Source organism: Oncorhynchus keta, unplaced genomic scaffold (genome assembly GCF_023373465.1).
Source record: "Oncorhynchus keta strain PuntledgeMale-10-30-2019 unplaced genomic scaffold, Oket_V2 Un_scaffold_9339_pilon_pilon, whole genome shotgun sequence".
Taxonomy (NCBI): Eukaryota; Metazoa; Chordata; class Actinopteri; order Salmoniformes; family Salmonidae; genus Oncorhynchus; species Oncorhynchus keta.
The window spans coordinates 14,731-30,000 of NW_026291016.1; the positions used below are offsets into that span (position 1 = coordinate 14,731).

The 15,270-nt window shown below is 48.1% G+C and overlaps 1 protein-coding gene across 1 annotated transcript in view; it reads right to left on the reverse strand.

The window, feature by feature from the left end:
* Positions 1 to 11,193: 11,193 nt before the first annotated feature.
* LOC127929643 (uncharacterized) overlaps positions 11,194 to 15,270 on the reverse strand; it is a 133,503-nt gene continuing 129,426 nt past the window's right edge. Inside the window, exon 5 of the mRNA XM_052517669.1 lies at positions 11,194 to 11,885. Within this exon, the coding sequence (XP_052373629.1) occupies positions 11,194 to 11,885 (692 nt within the window). The remainder of the gene's footprint in view (positions 11,886 to 15,270) is intronic.

The following is a 15,270-nucleotide window of genomic DNA, read 5'->3' on the forward strand; positions in this document are numbered from 1 at the left end:
ATGACCTATAGGGGAGAGGCTTGATGAATGACCTGATGAATATAGGAGAGGCTTGATGAATGGCCTATAGGGGAGACTTGATGAATGACCTATAGAGGAGAGGCTTGATGAATGACCTATAGAGGAGAGGCTTGATGAATGACCTATAGAGGAGAGGCTTGATGAATGGCCTATAGGCTTTGAATCCTATAGGGGAGAGGCTTGATGAATGACCTATAGAGGAGAGGCTTGATGAATGACCTATAGAGGAGAGGCTTGATGAATGACCTATAGAGGAGAGGCTTGATGAATGACCTATAGAGGAGAGGCTTGATGAATGGCCTATAGGGGAGAGGCTTGATGAATGGCCTATAGAGGAGAGGCTTGATGAATGACCTATAGGGGAGAGCTTGATGAATGGATAGGGGAGAGGCTTGATGAATGACCTATAGGGGAGAGGCTTGATGAATGGCCTATAGAGGAGAGGCTTGATGAATGGCCTATAGGGGAGAGGCTTGATGAATGACCTATAGGGGAGAGGCTTGATGAATGACCTATAGGGGAGAGGCTTGATGAATGGCCTATAGGGGAGAGGCTTGATGAATGGCCTATAGGGGAGAGGCTTGATGAATGACCTATAGGGGAGAGGCTTGATGAATGGCCTATAGGGGAGAGGCTTGATGAATGGCCTATAGGGGAGAGGCTTGATGAATGACCTATAGGGGAGAGGCTTGATGAATGGCCTATAGGGGAGAGGCTTGATGAATGGCCTATAGGGGAGAGGCTTGATGAATGACCTATAGGGGAGAGGCTTGATGAATGACCTATAGGGAGAGGCTTGATGAATGGCCTATAGGGGAGAGGCTTGATGAATGACCTATAGGGGAGAGGCTTGATGAATGACCTATAGAGGAGAGGCTTGATGAATGACCTATAGGGGAGAGGCTTGATGAATGACCTATAGGGGAGAGGCTTGATGAATGGCCTATAGGGGAGAGGCTTGATGAATGACCTATAGGGGAGAGGCTTGATGAATGACCTATAGGGGAGAGGCTTGATGAATGACCTATAGGGGAGAGGCTTGATGAATGACCTATAGGGGAGAGGCTTGATGAATGGCCTATAGAGGAGAGGCTTGATGAATGGCCTATAGGGGAGAGGCTTGATGAATGGCCTATAGGGGAGAGGCTTGATGAATGGCCTATAGAGGAGAGGCTTGATGAATGACCTATAGGGGAGAGGCTTGATGAATGAGGCTTGATGAATATAGGGGAGAGGCTTGATGAATGACCTATAGAGGAGAGGCTTGATGAATGACCTATAGGGGAGAGGCTTGATGAATGACCTATAGAGGAGAGGCTTGATGAATGACCTATAGGGGAGAGGCTTGATGAATGACCTATAGGGGAGAGGCTTGATGAATGACCTATAGGGGAGAGGCTTGATGAATGGCCTATAGAGGAGAGGCTTGATGAATGACCTATAGGGGAGAGGCTTGATGAATGGCCTATAGGGGAGAGGCTTGATGAATGACCTATAGAGGAGAGGCTTGATGAATGGCCTATAGAGGAGAGGCTTGATGAATGACCTATAGGGGAGAGGCTTGATGAATGACCTATAGAGGAGAGGCTTGATGAATGACCTATAGAGGAGAGGCTTGATGAATGGCCTATAGGGGAGAGGCTTGATGAATGGCCTATAGGGGAGAGGCTTGATGAATGACCTATAGAGGAGAGGCTTGATGAATGGCCTATAGGGGAGAGGCTTGATGAATGGCCTATAGGGGAGAGGCTTGATGAATGACCTATAGAGGAGAGGCTTGATGAATGGCCTATAGGGGAGAGGCTTGATGAATGACCTATAGGGGAGAGGCTTGATGAATGGCCTATAGGGGAGAGACTTGATGAATGGCCTATAGGGGAGAGGCTTGATGAATGGCCTATAGGGGAGAGGCTTGATGAATGGCCTATAGGGGAGAGGGCTGCGTACAGCTGGAAAACAGAGAAACTAGTGATGTGTAGCCAAGGTAAGAAGCTAAATATTTGCTAGATATTAGGCCATTCAGTAGTTCAAGAAAAATAAATGATCAGATTATGAAATGGCAGATGTGTAGTGTGTTTCCTCCAGGCTGCGCTCTGTGGTCCCAGGACACACAAAGCTCCACTATTGATCAGGCTCAGGCCTACATTTTTAGACAAGAACATCTCTCTACCTAGGCTACAGCAACACAGTGAAATGAGAAATGTATTACTGTTATCATGTGGAGCATTATGTCTCAACTTCCTAAAGAGAAATCTGTCTTCTAAAAACGAAAAGAAAGAAAACACAGGAGAGAGAACAGAAAGGGAGACAGGAGAGAGAACAGAAAGGGAGACAGGAGAGGAGAGAGAACAGAAAGGGAGACAGGAGAGGAGAGAGAACAGAAAGGGAGACAGGAGAGGAGAGAGAACAGAAAGGGAGACAGGAGAGGAGAGAGAACAGAAAGGGAGACAGGAGAGGAGAGAGAACAGAAAGGGAGACAGGAGAGGAGAGAGAACAGAAAGGGAGACAGGAGAGGAGAGAGAACAGAAAGGGAGACAGGAGAGGAGAGAGAACAGAAAGGGAGACAGGAGAGGAGAGAGAACAGAAACAGACAGGAAGGAGAGAGACAGGAGAGGAGGAGGAGAGAGACAGAACAGAAAGGGAGACAGGAGAGGAGAGAGAACAGAAAGGGAGACAGGAGAGGAGAGAGAACAGAAAGGGAGACAGAGAACAGAAAGGAGGAGAGAGACAGAACAAGGGAGACAGGAGAGGAGAGAGAACAGAAAGGGAGACAGGAGAGGAGAGAGAACAGAAAGGAGACAGGAGAGAGAACAGAAAGGGAGACAGGAGAGGAGAGAGAACAGAAAGGGAGACAGGAGAGGAGAGAGAACAGAAAGGAGACAGGAGAGAGAGAGAACAGAAAGGAGACAGGAGAGGAGAGAGAACAGAAACAGAAAGGAGACAGAAAGGAGACAGGAGAGGAGAAGAACAGAAAGGGAGACAGAAAGGAGAGGAGAGAGAACAGAAAGGGAGACAGGAGAGGAGAGAGAACAGAAAGGGAGACAGGAGAGGAGAGAGAACAGAGAACAGAGAACAGAAAGGAGACAGGAGAGAGAGAAAGAGACAGAACAGAAAGGGAGACAGGAGAGGAGAGAGAACAGAAAGGGAGACAGGAGAGGAGAGAGAACAGAAAGGGAGACAGAGAGGAGAGAGAACAGAAAGGGAGACAGGAGAGGAGAGAGAACAGGGAGACAGGAGAGGAGAGAGAACAGAAAGGAGACAGGAGAGGAGAGAGAACAGAAAGGGAGACAGGAGAGGAGAACAGAAAGAACAGAAGGAGACAGGAGACAGGAGAGGAGAGAACAGAAAGGAGACAGGAGAGGAGAGAGAACAGAAAGGGAGACAGGAGAGGAGAGAGAACAGAAAGGGAGACAGGAGAGAGAACAGAAAGAGACAGGAGAGAACAGAAAGGGAGACAGGAGAGGAGAGAGAACAGAAAGGGAGACAGGAGAGGAGAGAGAACAGAAAGGGAGACAGGAGAGGAGAGAGAACAGAAAGAACAGGGAGACAGGAGAGGAGAGAGAACAGAAAGAACAGAAGGGAGACAGGAGGAGGAGAGAGAACAGAAAGGGAGACAGGAGAGGGAGAGAGAACAGGACAGGAGAGGAGAGAGAACAGAAAGGAGACAGGAGAGGAGAGAGAACAGAAAGGGAGACAGGAGAGAACAGAAAGGAGACAGGGAGGAGAGAGAGACAGAGGAGAGAGAACAGAAAGGGAGACAGGAGAGGAGAGAGAACAGAAAGGGAGACAGGAGAGGAGAGAGAACAGAAAGGGAGACAGGAGAGGAGAGAGAACAGAAAGGGAGACAGGAGAGGAGAGAGAACAGAAAGGGAGACAGGAGAGGAGAGAGAACAGAAAGGGAGACAGGAGAGGAGAGAGAACAGAAAGGGAGACAGGAGAGGAGAGAGAACAGAAAGGGAGACAGGAGAGGAGAGAGAACAGAAAGGGAGACAGGAGAGGAGAGAGAACAGAAAGGGAGACAGGAGAGAGAGAGAACCAGGAGAGGAGAGAGAACAGACAGGAGAGAGAGAGAACAGAAAGGGAGACAGGAGAGGAGAGAGAACAGAAAGGGAGACAGGAGAGGAGAGAGAACAGAAAGGGAGACAGGAGAGGAGAGAGAACAGAAAGGGAGACAGGAGAGGAGAGAGAACAGAAAGGGAGACAGGAGAGGAGAGAGAACAGAAAGGGAGACAGGAGAGGAGAGAGAACAGAAAGGGAGACAGGAGAGGAGAGAGAACAGAAAGGGAGACAGGAGAGGAGAGAGAACAGAAAGGGAGACAGTACGTCACCCAATAATTCACACAGGGAGGAGGGTGTAGTTTCAGGAGGATATTAACCTGTTAGCTTATTAGTCCATAGTGAAAGAGGCTAATTTTGTTCCCCTAACATTAGTTAAATAATACCTTAACAGAACAGTGTTTACATTTCGCTATTCCGATATTTAATCAATACAGGAACACTTTTAGTAAGCTATTCATACTAAATCATTTGCCCCTGCCTGGTGAGAGGCCCAACAGATACAGCTTCAGGCTCACCAGTTCTGTCTCCCCATACCCCTGAACCAGTCCTGTCTCCCCATCCCCCTGAACCAGTCCTGTCTCCCCATCCCCCTGAACCAGTCCTGTCTCCCCTCCCCCTGAACCAGCCCTGTCTCCCCATCCCCCTGAACCAGTCCTGTCTCCCCATCCCCCTGAACCAGTCCTGTCTCCCCATCCCCCTCAACCAGTCCTGTCTCCCCATCCCCCTGAACCAGTCCTGTCTCCCCATCCCCCTGAACCAGTCCTGTCTCCCCCTCCCCCTGAACCAGTCCTGTCTCCCCATCCCCCTGAACCAGTCCTGTCTCCCCATCCCCATCCCCCTGAACCAGTCCTGTCTCCCCTCCCCCTGAACCAGCCCTGTCTCCCCATCCCCTGAACCAGTCCTGTCTCCCCATCCCCTGAACCAGTCCTGTCTCCCCATCCCCCTGAACCAGTCCTGTCTCCCCATCCCCTGAACCAGTCCTGTGTCCCCATCCCCCTGAACCAGTCCTGTCTCCCCATCCCCCTGAACCAGCCCTGTCTCCCCATCCCCCTGAACCAGTCCTGTCTCCCCATCCCCCTGAACCAGCCCTGTCTCCCCACCCCCTGAACCAGTCCTGTCTCCCCATCCCCCTGCCACCGTCCTGTCTCCCCATCCCCCTGAACCAGTCCTGTCTCCCCATCCCCCTGAACCAGTCCTGTCTCCCCATCCCCCTGAACCAGTCCTGTCACCCCATCCCCTGAACCAGCCCTGTCTCCCCATCCCCCTGAACCAGTCCTGTCTCCCCATCCCCCTGAACCAGTCCTGTCTCCCCATCCCCCTGAACCAGTCCTGTCTCCCCATCCCCCTGAACCAGCCCTGTCTCCCCATCCCCCTGAACCAGTCCTGTCTCCCCATCCCCCTGAACCAGCCCTGTCTCCCCATCCCCCTGAACCAGCCCTGTCTCCCCATCCCCCTGAACCAGCCCTGTCTCCCCATCCCCCTGAACCAGTCCTGTCTCCCCATCCCCCTGAACCAGCCCTGTCTCCCCATCCCCCTGAACCAGCCCTGTCTCCCCATCCCCCTGAACCAGCCCTGTCTCCCCATCCCCCTGAACCAGCCCTGTCTCCCCATCCCCACACCCCTGAACCAGCCCTGTCTCCCCATCCCCACCCCCTGAACCAGCCCTGTCTCCCCATCCCCTGAACCAGCCCTGTCTCCCCATCCCCCTGAACCAGCCCTGTCTCCCCACCCCCTGAACCAGCCCTGTCTCCCCACCCCCCTGAACCAGCCCTGTCTCCCCACCCCCCTGAACCAGCCCAGTCTCCCACCTGAAGGAGGTGAGCAGCATTGTGTTTAATGACATGTCAGTTGGCATAATTGCAGGTACTGCAATGCATTGAGGACAGGAATAAATTTCACTTGACAAAGAGGCAGCCAATATCATAGAGCCTTAAAAGGAAGATATGCAGGCTCTTCGAGATGGATGGGAGTCTCTCCTGTCTGAGGCAACACTGATTGCTATGCAAATTGATGTTGCACCTCAATTTAGCACGGAACACAGTCGCCAGAGGAAAAGGAAGAGATTCCATGATGAGACCTCCGAAGAGGAGACGGTTCAGGACCGTGCAGCAACGGTGTTTTCAGAACACAGTGTTTTTACTGCTATGGATGATATCATAAGTGACCTGGACACTAGGTTCCAGAACACAGTGTTTTTACTGCTATGGATGACATCATAAGTGACCTGGACACTAGGTTCCAGAACACAGTGTTTTTACTGCTATGGATGACATCATAAGTGACCTGGACACTAGGTTCCAGAACACAGTGTTTTTACTGCTATGGATGACATCATAAGTGACCTGGACACTAGGTTCCAGAACACAGTGTTTTTACTGCTATGGATGATATCATAAGTGACCTGGACACTAGGTTCTAGAACACAGTGTTTTTACTGCTATGGATGACATCATAAGTGACCTGGACACTAGGTTCCAGAACACAGTGTTTTTACTGCTATGGATGACATCATAAGTGACCTGGACACTAGGTTCCAGAACACAGTGTTTTTACTGCTATGGACGACATCATAAGTGACCTGGACACTAGGTTCCAGAACACAGTGTTTTTACTGCTATGGATGACATCATAAGTGACCTGGACACTAGGTTCCAGAACACAGTGTTTTTACTGCTATGGACGACATCATGTGACCTGGACACAGGTTCCAGAACACAGTGTTTTTACTGCTATGGATGACATCATAAGTGACCTGGACACTAGGTTCCAGAACACAGTGTTTTTACTGCTATGGATGACATCATAAGTGACCTGGACACTAGGTTCCAGAACACAGTGTTTTTACTGCTATGGATGACATCATAAGTGACCTGGACACTAGGTTCCAGAACACAGTGGATTTTGACCTGGACACTAGGTTCCAGAACACAGTGTTTTTACTGCTATGGATGACATCATAAGTGACCTGGACACTAGGTTCCAGAACACAGTGTTTTTACTGCTATGGATGACATCATAAGTGACCTGGACACTAGGTTCCAGAACACAGTGTTTTTACTGCTATGGATGACATCATAAGTGACCTGGACACTAGGTTCCAGAACACAGTGTTTTTACTGCTATGGATGATGACATCATAAGTGACCTGGACACTAGGTTCCAGAACACAGTGTTTTTACTGCTATGGATGACATCATAAGTGACCTGGACACTAGGTTCCAGAACACAGTGTTTTTACTGCTATGGATGACATCATAAGTGACCTGGACACTAGGTTCCAGAACACAGTGTTTTTACTGCTATGGATGACATCATAAGTGACCTGGACACTAGGTTCCAGAACACAGTGTTTTTACTGCTATGGATGACATCATAAGTGACCTGGACACTAGGTTCCAGAACACAGTGTTTTTACTGCTATGGATGACATCATAAGTGACCTGGACACTAGGTTCTAGAACACAGTGTTTTTACTGCTATGGATGACATCATAAGTGACCTGGACACTAGGTTCCAGAACACAGTGTTTTTACTGCTATGGATGACATCATAAGTGACCTGGACACTAGGTTCCAGAACACAGTGTTTTTACTGCTATGGATGACATCATAAGTGACCTGGACACTAGGTTCCAGAACACAGTGTTTTTACTGCTATGGACGACATCATAAGTGACCTGGACACTAGGTTCCAGAACACAGTGTTTTTACTGCTATGGAGGACATCATAAGTGACCTGGACACTAGGTTCCAGAACACAGTGTTTTTACTGCTATGGATGACATCATAAGTGACCTGGACACTAGGTTCCAGAACACAGTGTTTTTACTGCTATGGATGACATCATAAGTGACCTGGACACTAGGTTCCAGAACACAGTGTTTTTACTGCTATGGATGACATCATAAGTGACCTGGACACTAGGTTCCAGAACACAGTGTTTTTACTGCTATGGATGACATCATAAGTGACCTGGACACTAGGTTCCAGAACACAGTGTTTTTACTGCTATGGATGACATCATAAGTGACCTGGACACTAGGTTCCAGAACACAGTGTTTTTACTGCTATGGATGACATCATAAGTGACCTGGACACTAGGTTCCAGAACACAGTGTTTTTACTGCTATGGATGACATCATAAGTGACCTGGACACTAGGTTCCAGAACACAGTGTTTTTACTGCTATGGATGACATCATAAGTGACCTGGACACTAGGTTCCAGAACACAGTGTTTTTACTGCTATGGATGACATCATAAGTGACCTGGACACTAGGTTCCAGAACACAGTGTTTTTACTGCTATGGATGACATCATAAGTGACCTGGACACTAGGTTCCAGAACACAGTGTTTTTACTGCTATGGATGACATCATAAGTGACCTGGACACTAGGTTCCAGAACACAGTGTTTTTACTGCTATGGATGACATCATAAGTGACCTGGACACTAGGTTCCAGAACACAGTGTTTTTACTGCTATGGATGACATCATAAGTGACCTGGACACTAGGTTCCAGAACACAGTGTTTTTACTGCTATGGATGACATCATAAGTGACCTGGACACTAGGTTCCAGAACACAGTGTTTTTACTGCTATGGATGACATCATAAGTGACCTGGACACTAGGTTCCAGAACACAGTGTTTTTACTGCTATGGATGACATCATAAGTGACCTGGACACTAGGTTCCAGAACACAGTGTTTTTACTGCTATGGATGACATCATAAGTGACCTGGACACTAGGTTCCAGAACACAGTGTTTTTACTGCTATGGATGACATCATAAGTGACCTGGACACTAGGTTCCAGAACACAGTGTTTTTACTGCTATGGATGACATCATAAGTGACCTGGACACTAGGTTCCAGAACACAGTGTTTTTACTGCTATGGATGACATCATAAGTGACCTGGACACTAGGTTCCAGAACACAGTGTTTTTACTGCTATGGATGACATCATAAGTGACCTGGACACTAGGTTCCAGAACACAGTGTTTTTACTGCTATGGATGACATCATAAGTGACCTGGACACTAGGTTCCAGAACACAGTGTTTTTACTGCTATGGATGACATCATAAGTGACCTGGACACTAGGTTCCAGAACACAGTGTTTTTACTGCACTGGATGACATCATGTGACCTGGACACTAGGTTCCAGAACACAGTGTTTTTACTGCTATGGATGACATCATAAGTGACCTGGACACTAGGTTCCAGAACACAGTGTTTTTACTGCTATGGTGACATCCTGGACACTAGGTTCCAGAACACAGTGTTTTTACTGCTATGGATGACATCATAAGTGACCTGGACACTAGGTTCCAGAACACAGTGTTTTTACTGCTATGGATGACATCATAAGTGACCTGGACACTAGGTTCCAGAACACAGTGTTTTTACTGCTATGGATGACATACTGTTTTTACTGCTATGGATGACATCATAAGTGACCTGGACACTAGGTTCCAGAACACAGTGTTTTTACTGCTATGGATGACATCATAAGTGACCTGGACACTAGGTTCCAGAACACAGTGTTTTTACTGCTATGGATGACATCATAAGTGACCTGGACACTAGGTTCCAGAACACAGTGTTTTTACTGCTATGGACGACATCATAAGTGACCTGGACACTAGGTTCCAGAACACAGTGTTTTATACTGCTATGGATGACATCATAAGTGACCTGGACACTAGGTTCCAGAACACAGTGTTTTATACTGCTATGGACGACATCATAAGTGACCTGGACACTAGGTTCCAGAACACAGTGTTTTTACTGCTATGGATGACATCATAAGTGACCTGGACACTAGGTTCCAGAACACAGTGTTTTTACTGCTATGGACGACATCATAAGTGACCTGGACACTAGGTTCCAGAACACAGTGTCCCCTCTTGGTCTCCTGAACATGTACATGAACACTGTTTTATACTGCTATGGATGACTCATGTCCCTCCCTGTCCCACTAGGTTCCAGAACACAGTGTTTTATACTGCTATGGACGACATCATCGTGATGGACACGTTGAACACTGCTGACTCTGTCACTAACCTGTCCCCTCTTGGTCTCCTGAACACTGTACATGCTGACTCTGTCCCCTCCTAACCTGTCCCCTCTTGGTCTCCTGAACACTGTACATGCTGACTCTGTCCCCTCCTAACCTGTCCCCTCTTGGTCTCCTGAACACTGTACATGCTGACTCTGTCCCCTCCTAACCTGTCCCCTCTTGGTCTCCTGAACACTGTACATGCTGACTCTGTCCCCTCCTAACCTGTCCCCTCTTGGTCTCCTGAACACTGTACATGCTGACTCTGTCCCCTCCTAACCTGTCCCCTCTTGGTCTCCTGAACACTGTACATGCTGACTCTGTCCCCTCCTAACCTGTCCCCTCTTGGTCTCCTGAACACTGTACATGCTGACTCTGTCCCCTCCTAACCTGTCCCCTCTTGGTCTCCTGAACACTGTACATGCTGACTCTGTCCCCTCCTAACCTGTCCCCTCTTGGTCTCCTGAACACTGTACATGCTGACTCTGTCCCCTCCTAACCTGTCCCCTCTTGGTCTCCTGAACACTGTACATGCTGACTCTGTCCCCTCCTAACCTGTCCCCTCTTGGTCTCCTGAACACTGTATATGCTGACTCTGTCCCCTCCTAACCTGTCCCCTCTTGGTCTCCTGACACCTGAACACTGTACATGCTGACTCTGTCCCCTCCTAACCTGTCCCCTCTTGGTCTCCTGAACACTCTATATGCTGACTCTGTCCCCTCCTAACCTGTCCCCTCTTGGTCTCCTGAACACTGTACATGCTGACTCTGTCCCCTCCTAACCTGTCCCCTCTCGGTCTCCTGAATGAAATTAGTAAGATGCAGCTGCAAAGCATTCTGGGAGAAGTGTGCATTGCTTTAGGTATGTTTTGCACACTGCCTGTGGCTGTTGCTGGTGGTGAGAGAGATTTCAGAAAGATAAAAACTGATAGGAAAAAAAAAACGATTTGAGGTCCACTATGTCCCTGGACAGGCTGTGCAGTCTTGTCATGCTGTCCATTGAAAGTCTGTTAGCTCGAAAGCTGGACTTCAAAGACATAATCAGTGACCTTGCTAGTAAGGAGGCTGGGCGCTGGGCCCTTGGTGAGTAAAGGCTGAGCGCTGGGCCCTTGGTGAGTAAAGGCTGAGCGCTGGGCCCTTGGTGAGTAAAGGCTGAGCGCTGGGCCCTTGGTGAGTAAAGGCTGAGCGCTGGGCCCTTGGTGAGTAAAGGCTGAGCGCTGGGCCCTTGGTGAGTAAAGGCTGAGCGCTGGGCCCTTGGTGAGTAAAGGCTGGGCGCTGGGCCCTTGGTGAGTAAAGGCTGAGCGCTGGGCCCTTGGTGAGTAAAGGCTGAGCGCTGGGCCCTTGGTGAGTAAAGGCTGAGCGCTGGGCCCTTGGTGAGTAAAGGCTGAGCGCTGGGCCCTTGGTGAGTAAAGGCTGAGCGCTGGGCCCTTGGTGAGTAAAGGCTGGGCGCTGGGCCCTTGGTGAGTAAAGGCTGAGCGCTGGGCCCTTGGTGAGTAAAGGCTGGGCGCTGGGCCCTTGGTGAGTAAAGGCTGAGCGCTGGGCCCTTGGTGAGTAAAGGCTGAGCGCTGGGCCCTTGGTGAGTAAAGGCTGAGCGCTGGGCCCTTGGTGAGTAAAGGCTGAGCGCTGGGCCCTTGGTGAGTAAAGGCTGAGCGCTGGGCCCTTGGTGAGTAAAGGCTGAGCGAGGGCCAGTGATGACTGTTTAATGGCAATGGATGTTGGATCACGACACACATGATGCCCACAGGCTGAGAACAAGACTGAGAACAAGATATATCTCAAAGTAATGGCTGGATTGACCATAAAATCTGTTGTTCACAATCAAAACCCCAAAGTGGAAGAAACCTGTTGATTTGGTGACCTCTTGACCTTTCCTCTGGCGCCACCCGTGGGGGGCCTTTTCATTTCCATTTTTACAGCTGCTTATTGTCGAGTTGGTACTTAATACTTAGTTCAACAATCTACTGCTGATTTTATTATTTTGTTTGTTATATCATTCAATAGATGTTAAATGTTCATTTATTTTATTTTGAAGAGGTTTATTAATGTATATTTAAGTTATATTTATTTTTACGTTATTCATTCATGTTAAGAGAATTTTCCATTCAATAATTTTTTTTTTACCATTAAAATGACATTTAATCTGTAAAAAGATGTCCTTTAGCACATTTCTTATAGAGGGGATCAGTCTTCCATCGGATAGTGAATTCCACTGTATGCAGACTGTTGCATGTCTACACAGGGTTATACTTTCACAGCCCACTGTCAGTAAATATCACACAGTAAAGATTGGGACTTACAAGAGAGTTGCACGCCTGCAAAGGTAGAGTTATTTAAAGCTTTGAACGGGGTCGATTGGGTTCTGGAGGTGTGTGACTACAGGTAGAGAGTTATTTAAAGCTTTAAATGGGTCGATTGGGTTCTGGAGGTGTGTGACTACAGGTAGAGAGTTATTTAAAGCTTTGAAATGGGTCGATTGGGTTCTGGAGGTGTGTGACTACAGGTAGAGAGTTATTTAAAGCTTTAAATGGGTCGATTGGGTTCTGGAGGTGTGTAGAGAGTTATTTAAAGCTTTAAATTGGTGGATTGGGTTCTGGAGGTGTGTGACTACAGGTAGAGAGTTATTTAAAGCTTTAAATGGGTCGATTGGGTTCTGGAGGTGTGTGACTACAGGTAGAGAGTTATTTAAAGCTTTGAATGGGTCGATTGGGTTCTGGAGGTGTGTGGGTACAGATAATTGCGTAGGGTTGGTGGGGCCTGTGGTGGCTGGGGCCCCTAATGTGATATATTTTATTGTGGCACAAAAATCCCTGGTGGCTCCTCCCTGCTCACACCTCCTGTTTGTTACATGCTGCATTAACAACACAGGACAAACAAACTACACCTGATTATGCAACCGAAAGGAATAATAACAGCCTTCTCTGAATGGTCTTAACACCGAGCTACATCCTGACAAAATAGGCCTGTCTTAACACCGAGCTACATCCTGACAAAATAGGCCTGTCTTAACACCGAGCTACATCCTGACAAAATAGGCCTGTCTTAACACCGAGCTACATCCTGACAAAATAGGCCTGTCTTAACACCGAGCTACATCCTGACAAAATAGGCCTGTCTTAACACCGAGCTACATCCTGACAAAATAGGCCTGTCTTAACACCGAGCTACATCCTGACAAAATAGGCCTGTCTTAACACCGAGCTACATCCTGACAAAATAGGCCTGTCTTAACACCGAGCTACATCCTGACAAAATAGGCCTGTCTTAACACCAAACTACATCCTGACAAAATAGGCCTGTCTTAACACCGAGCTACATCCTGACAAAATAGGCCTGTCTTAACACCGAGCTACATCCTGACAAAATAGGCCTGTCTTAACACCGAGCTACATCCTGACAAAATAGGCCTGTCTTAACACCGAGCTACATCCTGACAAAATAGGCCTGTCTTAACACCGAGCTACATCCTGACAAAATAGGCCCGTCTTAACACCGAGCTACATCCTGACAAAATAGGCCTGTCTTAACACCGAGCTACATCCTGACAAAATAGGCCCGTCTTAACACCGAGCTACATCCTGACAAAATAGGCCTGTCTTAACACCGAGCTACATCCTGACAAAATAGGCCTGTCTTAACACCGAGCTACATCCTGACAAAATAGGCCTGTCTTAACACCGAGCTACATCCTGACAAAATAGGCCTGTCTTAACACCGAGCTACATCCTGACAAAATAGGCCTGTCTTAACACCGAGCTACATCCTGACAAAATAGGCCTGTCTTAACACCGAGCTACATCCTGACAAAATAGGCCTGTCTTAACACCGAGCTACAGCCTGACAAAATAGGCCTGTCTTAACACCGAGCTACATCCTGACAAAATAGGCCTGTCTTAACACCGAGCTACATCCTGACAAAATAGGCCTGTCTTAACACCGAGCTACATCCTGACAAAATAGGCCTGTCTTAACACCGAGCTACATCCTGACAAAATAGGCCCGTCTTAACACCGAGCTACATCCTGACAAAATAGGCCCGTCTTAACACCGAGCTACATCCTGACAAAATAGGCCTGTCTTAACACCGAGCTACATCCTGACAAAATAGGCCTGTCTTAACACCGAGCTACATCCTGACAAAATAGGCCTGTCTTAACACCGAGCTACATCCTGACAAAATAGGCCTGTCTTAACACCGAGCTACATCCTGACAAAATAGGCCTGTCTTAACACCGAGCTACATCCTGACAAAATAGGCCTGTCTTAACACCGAGCTACAGCCTGACAAAATAGGCCCGTCTTAACACCGAGCTACATCCTGACAAAATAGGCCTGTCTTAACACCGAGCTACATCCTGACAAAATAGGCCTGTCTTAACACCGAGCTACATCCTGACAAAATAGGCCCGTCTTAACACCGAGCTACATCCTGACAAAATAGGCCCGTCTTAACACCGAGCTACATCCTGACAAAATAGGCCCGTCTTAACACCGAGCTACATCCTGACAAAATAGGCCTGTCTTAACACCGAGCTACATCCTGACAAAATAGGCCTGTCTTAACACCGAGCTACATCCTGACAAAATAGGCCTGTCTTAACACCGAGCTACATCCTGACAAAATAGGCCTGTCTTAACACCGAGCTACATCCTGACAAAATAGGCCTGTCTTAACACCGAGCTACAGCCTGACAAAATAGGCCTGTCTTAACACCGAGCTACATCCTGACAAAATAGGCCTGTGTTACGAGAGGAAACCATTGTCTTCTCCTTTCGATCTCTCCGCCCCATTAATACTGTAGCCTATTGCACATTCGACCAAACGTGCATTTCTCCTCCAATATGCGATCAGTAGGCTTAAAAGAAAATAAAGTTGAAATAAGTGTCCAACAAGTTTTTTTTTTTTGTAGTCTGGCTTTTTCCTGGGATTCCACAAGATGTAAGAGGAATGGTCGCGGCAGCAGCGAGGCCAGCCGTGTAATTACGCATCAGAACAACGAAGACAGACAAGCTGGAGATGTAGCCTAGGAAGGATCAGGAGGAGAACAGGGAGGAGAGGAGGAGAAGGGACAGAGGAGAGGAGGAGAACAGGGAGGAGAGGAGGAGAAGGGACAGAGGAGAGGAGGAGAACAG